Consider the following 14981-nt stretch of genomic DNA (forward strand, 5'->3'; position numbering starts at 1 on the left):
TTGCAATGAACTCTCCCTCATATATATATAATTCTAATACAAGGAGTACATTAATACACTTCTAAGACAATATTGCAATGAACTCTCCCTCATATATATAATTCTAATACAAGGAGTACATTAATACACTTCTAAGACAATATTGCAATGAACTCTCCCTCATATATATATAATTCTAATACAAGGAGTACATTAATACACTTCTAAGACAATATTGCAATGAACTCCTCATATATATAATTCTAATACAAGGAGTACATTAATACACTTCTAAGACAATATTGCAATGAACTCTCCCTCATATATATATAATTCTAATACAAGGAGTACATTAATACACTTCTAAGACAATATTGCAATGAACTCTCGCTCATATATATAATTCTAATACAAGGAGTACATTAATACACTTCTAACACAATATTGCAATGAACTCTCCCTCATATATATAATTCTAATACAAGGAGTACATTAATACACTTCTAAGACAATATTGCAATGAACTCTCCCTCATATATATAATTCTAATACAAGGAGTACACTAAGAGACAATATTGCAATGAACTCTCCCTCATATATATATAATTCTAATACAAGCAGTACATTAATACACTTCTAAGACAATATTGCAATGAACTCTCGCTCATATATATATAATTCTAATACAAGCAGTACATTAATACACTTCTAAGACAATATTGCAATGAACTCTCCCTCATATATATATAATTCTAATACAAGGAGTACATTAATACACTTCTAAGACAATATTACAATGAACTCTCCCTCATATATATATAATTCTAATACAAGGAGTACATTAATACACTTCTAAGACAATATTGCAATGAACTCTCGCTCATATATATAATTCTAATACAAGGAGTGCATGAATACACTTCTAACACAATATTGCAATGAACTCTCGCTCATATATATATAATTCTAATACAAGGAGTACATTAATACACTTCTAACACAATATTGCAATGAACTCTCCCTCATATATATAATTCTAATACAAGGAGTACATTAATACACTTCTAAGACAATATTGCAATGAACTCTCACTCATATATATAATTCTAATACAAGGAGCAGATTAATACACTTCTAAGACAATATTGCAATGAACTCTCCCTCATATATATAATTCTAATACAAGCAGTACATTAATACACTTCTAACACAATATTGCAATGAACTCTCGCTCTTTTATATAATTCTCATACAAGTACAACATTAAAATTATTACACTTCTAAGGCAAATTGTAATGAGATCTTGCTCCCATTCTGATACAAGGTCATTATTACACTGTTCTAAGACACTTTTATAAGGAACCCCCATTCTTCTAACACATCTTTTTATTATAGGCTACATTATTACACTGTTCTAAGGTAATATTGCAATGAACTCTCGCTCTTTTATACAATTCTCATACAACATTAAAATTATTACACTTATAAGGCAAATTGTAATGAGATCTTGCTCCCATTCTGATACAAGGTCATTATTACACTGTTCTAAGACACTTTTATAAGGAACCCCCATTCTTCTAACACATTTTTTTTTAATTATACAATCTTAGTAAAATACAAGTACATTATTAATATTCGAAATTGGCGGTCCCCAGCTCTTCACGGGGCGGCCTCACGCGCCTTCATGTATAGAGTTTAGGGGTTAAAAACGTTTCTCTGAGGATTAATATTACTTTTATCAGAGAAGACTAATTATGTATAGAGTTTAGGGGTTAAAAACGTTTCTCTGAGGATTAATATTACTTTTATCAGAGAAGACTAATTATGTATAGAGTTTAGGGCTTAAAAACGTTTCTCTGAGGATTAATATTACTTTTATCAGAGAAGACTAATTATGTATAGAGTTTAGGGCTTAAAAACGTTTCTCTGAGGATTAATATTACTTTTATCAGAGAAGACTAATTATGTATAGAGTTTAGGGGTTAAAAACGTTTCTCTGAGGATTAATATTACTTTTATCAGAGGAGACTAATTATGTATAGAGTTTAGGGGTTAAAAACGTTTCTCTGAGGATTAACATTACTTTTATCAGAGGAGACTAATTATGTATTGATGCAGGGAAACAGTTAAGCTTGCCAACTTTTTAATATTTTCACGTAAACGCGGCATATTGATTACGTCATGAGAAGGCGTCGATTTTAAAACATTGCGTCGCCCAAGTTCATATATTTATAGTGTCTTCCATTTAGCGTAACCTGTTTCTGGGTCGTGGATCTAGTCCCTCCCTTCAAAGATAGAGAGTCAACAACAGATTTTAGACGCCATTTTTGGTCTTGTTGTCACCACGAGAGCGTGTGATAGCGTTTGAAAAGCACGGCGAAAACAGGCACAATAATGGCTTTCGTATGAGTTGAGACCATTTCCAGGAGTAGTTTTATGACCGTGGTGGTAGTTTGACCCTTCCATGAGCCTAAAGAAACACCCAGAACCCGATTGATCCCTTCTTTGACCTTAGAAATGGTTGATGTAATATCTTTTCCCATGTCACCCGTGGAGGAAGGGAAGAATAAATATAAAGGGAAATAAAGAGGGGAAAGGGACACAGAGATAAGGGAGGAAGGATAAAAAGGATGGGAGAGAAATAGAGGAGAAAATAAATGATATATATTGATTATTTTTTTTATGCTGGTACGACAATCAGTTGGGAGGAAGGAAGTTTTATAGTTATTTACACTTGTATGGCTACTGAAAATGAGTAAGGGATAATTGATAAATAGATAAGCTTAAAAGGGCTAATAAACTCTGAATTAGGAGAAGCAATGAGGTAGTGGAAGCATATGAGTATAATTAATGTACGATAAGAAGGTCAGATAGATAGAGAGCCTGTCCCCTAATCTAGCAACACTGAGGATGCTGCTATACACTTAAAAATTGAAGAAGAGACAAAATAATAAACATATGAACTTAAGACAGTGCCAATAAACTGAATTAGGAGGAAAAATAAGGTAAAATAGAGAGCCTGTCCCCTTGATCTGGCAACACTGACCCCACCGCCCACTTAAAAATTGAATAAGAAAGAAGTATATGAACTTAACAATACTAATATATACTTCATTGAAGATGTGAACATAATTATACTAATATATATCCCGTTAGGATGAGAAATAAAGTAAATTAAAGAGCCTGTCCCATCGATCTGGCAACACTGACCCCGTCGCTATATTCTTAAAAAATGAATAAGAACTGAACTGAACTTAAAGAATGAATAAGAAACAAATTAATGGATATGTGAACTTAAAACAATACTGATAAACTGGAGAAATAAGGAGGAGGAGGAGAAATAAGGTAAAAATAAAGAACCTGTCCCTTTGATCTGGCAACACTGAGCCGCCGCCATAGGTCCAAACAGGCAAAGAAAAGTTACGAGTATTTTTTGACCTTTTTTCCGCCATGGCCGCGCTGGTGACCCTTAATGACCTGTTATTGGCTCACGAGGGGATCAATGGCATCATCAAGACCCTGTACCCGCACCGAGGACGCCGTGACGAGGAGGAGGAGGGCGGGAGAAGGGAAAATGAGGAGGAGTGTGACGGGGGGCAGCCCACCATCACGGAGCTCTCCAAGGTGACGTCTGTTATCTTGTTTTGTGACGTCCCTTTATCTTGTTTTGTGACGTCTATTATCTTGTTTGGTATATGGTTACGTCTTTTATCTTGTTATGTGACGTCCCTTGTTTTGTGAGGTTCCTTGTTTTGTGATGTCCCTTTGTTTTGTGACGTTCCTTGTTTTGTGATGTCCCTCTATCTTGTTTTGTGACGTTCCTTGTTTTGTGATGTCCCTTTGTTTTGTGACGTTCCTTGTTTTGTGATGTCCCTCTATCTTGTTTTGTGACGTCCCTTTGTTTTGTGACGTTCCTTGTTTTGTGATGTCCCTTTATCTTGTTTTGTGACGTTCATTGTTTTGTGATGTCCCTTTATCTTGTTTTGTGACGTCCCTTGTTTTGTGATGTCCCTTTATCTTGTTTTGTGACGTTCCGTGTTTTGTTTTGTGACGTCCATGTATCTTGTCCATTATCTTGTCTTATCATGTTTTGTGATGTCCCTTTATCTTGTTTTGTGACGTCCCTTATCTTGTTTTGTGACGTCTTTTTATCTTGTTCTGTGACGTCCCTTTCTTTTGTTTTGTGACGTCCATTATTTTGCCCTGTTTTGTGATGTCCATTATCTTATCTTGTTTTGTGAGATCCCTTTATCTTGTCTTTTCATAGCAGGAAATGTGTCAGTGTTTCTTGGTGCCCTCGATGACACACAGCACAGTTTTCATCATCTATAAACCTCCTCCTTCCTCATTGACACAAGGGATCCTGGGTTTACTGTACTTGGTCAACACACTGGTAGGGGAGCTTCTGACAGGTGTAAGCTAACGAGTGTATCTCACCTGTGTTCCTTGGCCAGCAGGTGGAGCATGAGGTGGACGGCTTCCTGGAGACTGTGTCAGCGCTGGAGGAGGTGCGGGAACAGCTGACCCTCACCCTTGAACAAGCCAACTCAGCCGTGCTCACCCAGGCCTCCGCCACACTCACCCACCCACAAGTTCTTGGTATTATGGGTGACTTGTGTTTTTTTTTTCTCTCTCTCTCTCTCTCTCTCTGTCTCTGTCTCTGTCTCTTACTTTAATTTACCTTGTCACTACTTTTTCTCTCTTTAATTTGTCTATCAATTTAAACCTGTATCATGAAGTATTGTAGCAACGATGATACTAGTTGCAGTAATAGTGAAGTAGTGTGTTGCAGTAATATACAGTGTTGCGTGTGTTGCAGGGCGGCGCGTGGAGTGGTGCGTGGAGGCGGAACAACACATGCGCACCATCGTGGAGAACAAGGACTTGCTCATCTACCACCTGCAGCAGCCCCTCGTGTCGACCTTCCTTACCATGCACCACCGATACCACAGGTCCAACACGCTTACTGTTGCCGATACTAGACTCGGATGACATTAACCCGGTAGCTGCGGGAATCATGTTTCTTATAGTCCCCTCTAAGCGAGAATAACGAGAAAAATCATTACTCACGCAAACCATTTCATAATATATATCAACGCATTTGTGATCAGTTTATGCATCATCTATTTTGGGGGGTTTATATCATGGCAAAAATTTGTCTCATTGCTGGTACATGGTAAAGCCACAAATTTGGCCGTATTATTAAACATTTCGTTGCCCAAGAACACATATTTGACAAGGCTTTCGTAGGAGTTTGGGGTATTTCCAGTAGTAGTTTTATGGCCCTAGTGGTAGTTTGATCCTTCCTCTGTGCTGTAAACCTTAAGAAACACTCATTAGAACCCGATTGACCCCCTCTTTGACCTTTAGAAATAGCTAGATTGAGAACGGGAAGTGTCTTATGATACCGACCTAACAACCTAACCCACAAAACAACAATTAGATACAACTTCAAAAACAACAGCAACAACAAATATTAAACCCCTCCCACTTTTTTCACCCTTCTCCCTGCCTCCCTTCCTCCCTGCCTGCCATTATCACACCCTCAACACTTAAAGAAATACTAGCTGTTAAATTGTATCAGTAAGTCCTTTTTCCAGCCTTCCTCTCCCTCCCTCTCTTCCTCCCTGTCAGCTATCATCACACTCACCCTGAACATTACAAAAACTACTAACTGTTGAATTGTATCGGCAAGTCCTTTTCCACCCTTACTCTCCCTCCTTCCCTCTGCTACTCTACCACCGTCAGTTCAGATCAGGTTCCTTCAGTAGAATTTTTCATCATCATATTATTAATTTTTTTATCTATCATATTTTCCCTTGGTACATTTTCTCACGGCGTTGGCTCCCACAGGTCGCTGGTGAGCCTGGTGGGGGCGCTGAGTGACCTCCTGACCCGCCTTCACACCCACACTGACCTGCTTGAGAGACACGCCCGGCACTCTGCTCTGGACACTGTGGTGAGTCTTGTAGTGAGGATATTGTTATGTTTTTTACAGTAATGGAATAAGCTCAGGGGCAAAACAATGCTTCTCTTCCCTCTCATCCCTCTCATTCCTATTGCCCCGTTCAGCCCACTCGTCTCTCCCTCACCCCACAGGACAGCCTCATCAGCAGCCTCACGCAAGCCGCCGCCACTCAGCGCAGCGTCCTTGGTGACATCACGGCGCTGCATAGTCTAGTGGCATCCATACTGCAGGAGCAAGAGTGATGGAGGCCCTTGGTGGCTCCTGGTGGCACTATTTGGATCAGTGCGACACTTCATCACAGCATACTAGGACCAGAGCCACAGTTCATCACAGCATACTAAGACCAATGCCACAGTCCAGCACAATGCCGATGTTAGTGCCCCAAACCAAATGGTCTTTTTTTTTACTCAACATCACCATCATCATCATTTCGTTTAACGTCCGTTTTCACTTCCTGAGCGGTTGGATGCTGTATGGCTATCCTCCATTCTACTCTGTCTTCTGCCCGATGCTCATCCAATCTCATCAATGCCAAGTCTTCCTGTAAGCACCTTCTCCACGTGTTCCTAGGTCTGCCAACTGGTCTCCTTCCTTCTACCTCCTGATGCTAAAGAGTTTTCCTGTGTGGTTTCCTTAAATTTCTTACCTTCTGTTACCCTTGCCTTCTATATTAATCTATCTATCTATCTGTCTAATCTTATGTGTCGATCTTCTGTTTGACCTTCTTTCATACCTTCTATCTTAACCTATCTATCGATGTTTCTATCTATCAATCAAACCTATATCAATCCCAAACACTATTATAGAAGAAATATTTGTAGTGTTTTGTATTTGGCTTGGTTTCGGCGCTAACAAACTCGCTGTGTTGGACAGTGGAATAGGACCGAAGACTCCCTATCCACCTTCACGACTCTTGGATTGTCTTCTAAGCCTTGCGGTGGGGTTCATCACGGCTCACGTCACACCCCTGGACAGCAGTGCCTTATACTACTCACTCACTCCTTACTATAGTCCTGAGTTTGCTTGTTAGAGTGTATATGTGTATAGTAATGTTAATAATTGTATGATAGTAGTGTGTGTATATATGTGTATGGTAAATGGGTATAGAGACAGCAGGAGTGTATAGAATGACTGGAAGGAAGGAAGCATAAAGTTAAATGGAGTCTCGGAGGATGACAAAGGGAGTGAGAGAGAGTGGAGTACAGTGTTAGAGTCTATTTATTTATGTCTTTGTATGATAGGTTTGATTATGTAAGAGTGTACAGCATCATGGCTTGGTAACACTTACACACACACACACACACACATGCCCTGGTAAGTTGGTTCTCAGCACTTTGTTATTATATTAGCTGTGGCAAGTTTCTCCAAGAGCTGATGATTGTTAAAGGTTCTGCTGTCTTAACAATGTAACCTGTTGTCTCTGTTCCCTTGAGGCAGTGTGGGAAGTATATTTTTAATCATTAGTTTTTCAAGTGTTCAAGAGGATTGATTTTTCCAAGCAAGATCTTTCCTCGAGAGTTGTAATGTTTTCTTTGTTACCAGAGGAGTACCGTACATCAAGTTTTTCATACTTATAAGATGGATTGATAAGTTTTTCATTTCTCAGGAGGGACATATATAATTTTTCCCATACTAACTAGAGAAATTTAGTTATTTTTCCATTTTTTTGATTCATGAATTCACCATCTTCTAAAAACCTAAGAAATCTGTAAAATCCTTTCTTGAAGTGTTAAGAAAAATGATCAGCCTTGGAGGAGCTAACACCCACATTACAAGCTCTCCCTTGATGTCACTTCCAACAATTTAAGTCAGCCAGTGAACTTTTAATGCTATAATTACTTGGGTTAATGAGTACCCCCATATATAATAATTCTTTCAGTAATATTATGCCACAAACAGGCCAAGAAAACATCCAACCCCTTAAGGAAAAATGATGCTTAACAAAGAGAAGAAATAGGCCAAGAAAAAATAATTGGAAGTGAAGTATGTCAAATTTAATAAAAAGCAGTTTAGAAGCCTTTAGTTTTTGAGTTGGTAATGACGTCTCTTGGCAAGGTAGAGCTTGTAAGGCAGCCACAACCCACTTTGATATTTTAAGATGAGAGGGAGAGTTTCTGTAGCTGGCATGTATGTGAAATATTCTGGACATATCTTGTGAACTGTGAGCATATTAAGGCTGTCAGTAACACAGTCGGATAAGCGCCAACGGTCTGAAGTGGAGAGTAAAGTCCCGAATGTCTTGTTGCGGAATTCGATATAATGTAAAATCATCCATCAGAGATTTCCCAGGCTGTCTGCATAAGGTCCTGTAGCCATATCCAGAGATAGCTTGAACACAACAGACCATTCCTTAGCTGTATCTTGGGTCCTGTAGCTATGCCCAGAGATTCTATATGTTAGGTGAATCTCTCTAAAGGTTTAAATCTATACCTTTGACCACATTGAAAGAATCCTACTGTAGCGTTCTCAAGTCTGTGGCGGTGCACTTTTTTCCTCCTTTGAATGTGAGAGGACGAAGAGGATGTGTTAGTTACATTTGAGGTTCTTGGGACGGTCTGTCTGAGGTGCCACAAGCCCCAGAGGAAGGCCATGGCTGTCTGAGTGTGTTTCATGGTGTTGCCGTAAGTGACTATGTGATGTGCAGTCTTCCGTGAGGTGTTGTGGGAGGAGGGATGCTGAGGGATGGATTTCTGGAGGAGAGTTTGTAGGCTTGGGGTACAGTGAACAGGCTCTGAGATGGATTGGTGCTTGACCGACTGGGTTACTTGTGGTCTCATTTACTTGTGTGTGTGTGTGTGTGTGTGTTGTATTTTTTTTTTGTCCTTCAGATGAGGCATGGGAGGAGGTGAACCAGAGGAGGGGAGCAGAGATCTCCACAATCACCACCTCCCCTCTCTCATCACCACCACCACCCTCTTCCACCATCTATACCTACCATTGTGTGTGTGTGTGTGTGTGTGTTCACCTATGTTGATTCTGAAGGTGTGTTTCGGTGGGGGGAGTGGAGGGGAGGAAGGGAGGGATTGGGGACTGGGTGGGGGGATGTCCTGGGGGGAAGGGGGAGGGATGTCCTGGGGGGAAGGGGGAGGGATGGGTGGGGGGCAGGGGGGATGGGACTTTCTCACCCTCTACTTTCTCTCCCTTTAAATTCCCCTCCATTCTCTCCCTGAACTCCTCCACCTCTTTCAACATAGGGAGGACAGTGTGTGTGTAAGGGGGGATTTTTTTTTTACCCTCTTCCTCCTCTTCTTCACCTTCCTCCACATCTCTCCCCTACAGGTCTTCCATCCGGCCTCATATCAGGTAATTAACAAAGATTTTATTCCAGGTGTAGACAGACACTCACCAAGACCTATTCACTAACACATACCAGCTGGGGAGGAGAGAGAGAGAGAAGGGGTGGGGGGGGGAGGTAGAGCTGGGGGACTGGCTAACTTGACCCCCATGTGACCCCTTCCCCTGTGTGACGTGACCCAGGCTGAGGGCTTAAGAAGGGGTCATGTGTGGTGAACTCAACTCCACACACATGATTTCCTTAGCCTTGGGTCAGTCTTGGGGTCACATCACACAGGGGGAAGAGGTCACATGGGGGTCACGTTAGCCAGCTCTGCCCTCCCCCTCCCCCCCCCCATCACCCTCCCTGCTGATATGGGTGCTGAATGGGTCTTGGTGTAGTGTGTGTGTGTGTGTGTGTGTGTGTGTTAAGCCATGATGCTGTACACTGGTATGGGTGCTGAATAGGTCTAGGTGTTGTGTGTGTGTGTGTTAAGCCATGATGCTGTACACTATAAGATTTGTATATACTTGTAATAATAAAGATCTTGTACGTATTGTCTAGTTTTCCTTCACCTGAGCTGTGGGGAATGAAAGGAGAAAGAACAGTATTTTTTTCATTGGTAATACTGCAAGTTGGTTTCTGAAGAGGTAAGGAGAGATGACCAGTGGAGATTCATCTGTGGCTGGTGACTCCCTCCCAGCTATGTAGAGTCCTGGTGAGTCAGTCGGTGCTTGGAGCCTCTGGTGGTGATGGTGGTGGTGAGTATTCGCAAGACACCATTCATATGAGACTTGAATAGTGTTTGATAAAAGTCACCACAATCACCGCCACCAGAGGCACCAATTAACGAGGATGTGTTCAACGATTTGTACACACCACCATCACCACCACCACCACCACTCTCTCTCTCTCTCTCTCTCATCCCCACCACCATCATCATCTACCATCTTCTATACCTAACCTACGCACCAGTGTCCACTTGTATTCATCTAACTAGCTATGATGTCGTGTACCCAAGTTGCAGAAGTGTTACAAGTTCCTCCTCTTAGTCCCTTTACTCAGCCCTAATCTCTTCCTCGGCACCAGTGTTTTCCTTGTTCCCTTCACTAAGTCTGGTTCTATATATATTCCAGTGCTCTGTCTCTTTATCTCCCTCTATGTTCCTTAATCTTATCACTCGGTCTATGTTATCCCTGTTGATTCACTTCCTTTTCTGGACATTCGTACCTCCATCCCTCTCTCTGTTCCGTTCGATCGTTCAGTCTTAACATTCACATCCTCCATCTATATATATTTCAATGCTCTGTCTCTTTATCTCCCTCTATGTTCCTTAATCTTATCACTCAGTCTATGTTATCCCTGTTTATTCACTTCCTTTTCTCAACATTCACACCTCCATCCCTCTCTCTGTTCCGTTCAATCATTCAGTCTTCAGTTAACACACACACACACACACACACACACACACACACACACACACACACACACACAATCTTACTCTACCTGTACCTATAAAACTATACGAGGAGACAGTGTGCTCTCTCTCTCTCTCTCTCTCTCTCTCTCTCTCTCTCTCTCTCTCTCTCTCTCTCACACCCTTATCAACGTTCCTGAGTACTAATTGGCCATGGAAGTGCGTACAAAAAGGTGAACAAACCATCATTGACTGACTGACTGACTCACCAAGACTCACACACTGCTGGGAGATGAGTCTTGAGTCCTCTTCTTCTTCTTCCTCTTCTCTTTTTCGTGTTCCTCCTCTTCTTTCTCCTCTTTATTCGTGTTCCTCTCCCTCCTCTCCTCTTCCGCCATTTCTGCGAGGGAAATAAATGTGTGTAAATGCCTTGTAATGTCTATCGATCCCTTAACGACTCAACCACCATCATATTCAAACACCATTTGGTACCTCAACAATCCTCATCATCACCACAAGTACCAACACCATCATCACCGTTTCTATTACTCATCACCATCATCACCATCACACCTACCATCACCACTAGTACCAACACCGTTTCTATTACTCTTCATTGTCATCACCATTCTCATCACCAACATCACCAGTAGTACCAACACCATCACCACCGTTTCTATTACTCTTCATTGTCATCACCATTCTCATCACCAACATCACCAGTAGTACCAACACCATCACCACCGTTTCTATTACTCATCACCATCATCACCACCACCACCACTATCACCACATTCAACGTTAAAATGGATGAAGCGAGATAACAGGTCCTTCCTTAAACTACCATCACCACCACCACCATCACCACCAACACCATCAACACCATCACCACCACCATCACCACCAACACCATCACCACCACCACCGTCACCATCTTCATCACCCATTTTCCTCCTCTCTCTCTTTCTCTTCCTTCTCAGCCTCCTTATCTACGTCCAGGAGTATAAATAATGGATAGATAAATATGTAGATGGATGGATAATTAGATATATAGTTAGATAATTGAACAACCTTGTTAGCCATTCCGATTGTTAAGTAATCTTTTAGAACGCGTAGATTTGCCATAACTGACGGACTGACTGACTGACTGGCTATTTGAGTGACTGACTGACTGGCTGACTTGACTGACTGACATTTACCTCCTCCTCGTTTTCCTTCTTCCTTCCTTCCTGCCTTCTCTTCCTTCTTCCTTGTTACGGCTTCTCCTTTCATCTCCTTCCTATTTCACTTGTATCTTCATTCTTCCTCCTCCTCTTCTTCTTTGTTCCTATTCCTCCTCCATCTTATCCCTCCTCGTCCTCTTCCTCTTCTTTCTCGTCCTCTTCCTCTTCCTCTTCTCTCTGCTTCACCTCCGTGCGTCCTGTCTCCTCGCTTGCCAACTCACGACTCTCGCTCCTCTGCCTGAAACTCCGTCTTCCGAAACAGCTGCTCCGAGACTCCCGAAGCTTCAGTCTTTCCCTCGTTCCCCTGATTTAGAGGAGTTCCACCGTGTGATGCAACAGTGTTATGGTGTTGAATGCTGCTTGTATGGTGTCTGTGTGGTATGGAATGGTGTGTGTGGTGCTGTCTGTCTGTTGTGGTGTCTGTGTTGATATGATCGAATGTTTTGTTGGTTTATTGAAGATATGTAATTATGGTGGTGTTGTGAATGGTTAAAGGGCAGTTCTCTCTCTCTCTCTCTCTCTCTCTCTCTCTCTCTCTCTCTCTCTCTCTCTCTCTCTCTCTCTCTCTCTTTTCCTCCTTTGCTATTTCCTTCGTTCTTTCTCTAATTTCTCACTTCTATTTCCTTCCTCTCTTCTTTTTTCTTCTAATTCTCTCTCTCTCTCTCTCTCTCTCTCTCTCTCTCTCTCTCTCTCTCTCAAGGACCAATGCAAACTCGAGAAATAAAATGTTCAATATATTATTTTTGCAATTAAATTCTCTCTCTCTTCTTTTTATTACAAAAATTATATAATTGTTAATATATTTATACTCTTTTAACGATTTATTCTTCGATATAGCTGTGGATCATTTTGGCGCCAATCATTAATTATAGTTCATGGTAAAAAAAAGGAAAATGAAAAGACAAACGCCTATGATGTTACGAGCTCTCCCTTCCTTCCCTTGAGATGAGGTCCAACGCTATTACCAGCCTATGGAACACCTTGACGGACGAACGGCTCTTTACATCATAATCTTTACCCCTATAATAATAAAAGTGGCGAAAATAGGTATATATGAGGTGGACGTAAGTGTAGGTGGAACTCAACGATAGCGAGGAACAGTTAAGTATAGGCAGGAGGAAATACAGATGAAAGAAGATTGTTCCAGAGTTTACCAGCGTGAGGGATGAAAGAGTGAAGATGCTGGTTAACTCTTGCGTAAGGGATTTGGACAGTAAAGGGATGAGCTTGAGTAGGATAATAAAATGCTAATAAAAGGGTTTGTGATACGAAACTTAGGGCGTACAATAAGCTAAGAATATACCAAATGGCAGGGAAGTATGTAGGTGGGACTCAACAAAAGCGAGGAACAATTTAGTAGCTCCTGTGAGATAAGACCGGCGTAAAATAAGCTAAAAATGTGCCAAGTGGAGGGGAAGTAAGTATAGATTGAACTCAACGAAGGCCAAAAAACAGTCTAGAAGCTGCCTTTGGTTTCTGAGTCTGCAATCCACACGAGAGATCTCTGAGCACGGGAGGGAGAGCTTGGAACGGGGCGGCGGGACAAAGGATAACTGAAAACCACATCAGTTCCTCCAAAAATAGAGGCTGGATGCTTCTTCGGGTAATTGTTAAGTCACTCCGCGGCCAGACGAGAGAAACGGTGACCGACGCTTTTCTGAACCCAATATTTTCAAACGTTTCAACGCCTCAGTTATCTATCTAAAGAGGCTCTCGTGGAAGTCTTAGGGATTGCCATGGGTGGTTTCATATCTCTAGGGGTAGTTTTGCAAGATTTCTAAGCTGTGAACAGGTGAAACACTCTTGATAACCCGATACATCTTTTATATGGACAACAAAAATTATCATATCAAGGAGTATCGAGGCGGTTGAGAATGTGAGCCCGATCTTACACTTTTGCTTCGTCTGTGGCAGTAGGGAGATGGGAATTACCGAAGCCTCGTCTATACATATTACGACGTCAAACTCTTCCTTAATGGCCCATATTCACAAACATAATTTTATACCTTAGCTTCGTCCATACATATTACGACGTCAAACTCTTCCTTAATGGCCCATATTCACAAACATTGGGGTCTGAAGGTCATTCTTTTAAACACATATTTGAGAGGACTTTCATAGGAGTTGTAGGCATTTCCCGGGGTAGTTTCATGACCCTGGTGGTAGTTTGACTCTTCTTCTGTACCGTGAACTTAAAATCACATCCAAGACAACCCGATCTTAGCACAATTTTATACCTTAGCTTCGTCTGTGGGTACAGGGAGATGGGAATTACCGAAGCCTCGTCTATACATATTACGACGTCAAACTCTTCCTTAATGGCCCATATTCACAAACATTGGGGTCTGAAGGTCATTCTTTTATACACATATTTGAGAGGACTTTCATAGGAGTTGTAGGCATTTCCCGGGGTAGTTTCATGACCCTGGTGGTAGTCTGACCCTTCTTCTGTACCGTGAACTTAAAATAACATCCAAGACAACCCGATCTTAGCACAATTTTATACCTTAGCTTCGTCTGTGGGTGCAGGGAGATGGGAATTACCGAAGCCTCGTCCATACATATTACGACGTCAGACTCTTCTATAATGGGCCGATATTCACAAACATTGGGGTCTGAAGGTCATTCTTTTATACACATATTTGACAAGGCTTTCATAGGAGTTTTGGGCATTTCCCGGGGTAGTTTCATGACCCTGGTGGTAGTCTGACCCTTCTTCTGTACCGTGAACTTAAAATAACATCCAAGACAACCCGATCTTAGCACAATTTTACACTTGAGCTTCGTCTGTGGTTTAGGGACATGGGAATTACCGAAGCCTCGTCTATACTTATCACGACGTCAAACTCTTCTTTATATTCACAGACATTGGGAACTTAAGGTCACATTCTTTGAAACACATATTTGACAAGGCTTTCATAGGAGTTGTGGGCATATCCAGGAGTAGTTTTATGACCATGGTGGTAGTTCGACCCTTCTTCTGTCCCATGAACCTAAAGAAACACATATTTGACAAGGCTTTAGTAGGAGTTGTGGGCATTTCCAGGGGTAGTTTCATAACCCTGGTGGTAGTCTGACCCTTCTTCTGTACCATGAACCTAAAGAAACACATATTTGACA

At 41.5% G+C, this 14981-nt stretch overlaps 1 protein-coding gene and 1 long non-coding RNA gene across 3 annotated transcripts; one reads left to right on the forward strand and one right to left on the reverse strand.

Annotated features, from left to right (window-relative positions):
• The first annotated feature begins 3336 nt into the window (after nucleotides 1-3336).
• On the forward strand, nucleotides 3337-8971 carry LOC126983678 (uncharacterized). Of its 2 annotated transcripts, XR_007736126.1 has the most exons (6): nucleotides 3337-3603; nucleotides 4437-4578; nucleotides 4799-4931; nucleotides 5833-5938; nucleotides 6079-6319; nucleotides 8776-8825. XR_007736126.1 is itself a non-coding variant. In XM_050836708.1 (5 exons), the coding sequence occupies exons 1-5, from the start codon at nucleotides 3430-3432 to the stop codon at nucleotides 6187-6189; spliced, it is 666 nt and encodes a 221-aa protein (XP_050692665.1). In that variant the 5' UTR covers nucleotides 3337-3429; the 3' UTR covers nucleotides 6190-8971. The 2 variants fall into 2 exon arrangements, 1 of the variants encoding a protein (XP_050692665.1); XM_050836708.1 differs by having other exon boundaries at nucleotides 6079-8971.
• An 852-nt stretch (nucleotides 8972-9823) lies between these two features.
• Nucleotides 9824-11231, reverse strand: LOC126983679 (uncharacterized). The gene is made up of 2 exons (XR_007736129.1): nucleotides 10908-11231; nucleotides 9824-9964 (listed from the first exon to the last, which is right to left on the reverse strand). It is a non-coding gene; the product is annotated as an uncharacterized LOC126983679 (long non-coding RNA).
• Between the last annotated feature and the right edge of the window lie 3750 nt (nucleotides 11232-14981).

Source organism: Eriocheir sinensis, chromosome 54 (genome assembly GCF_024679095.1).
Source record: "Eriocheir sinensis breed Jianghai 21 chromosome 54, ASM2467909v1, whole genome shotgun sequence".
NCBI lineage: Eukaryota > Metazoa > Arthropoda > Malacostraca > Decapoda > Varunidae > Eriocheir > Eriocheir sinensis.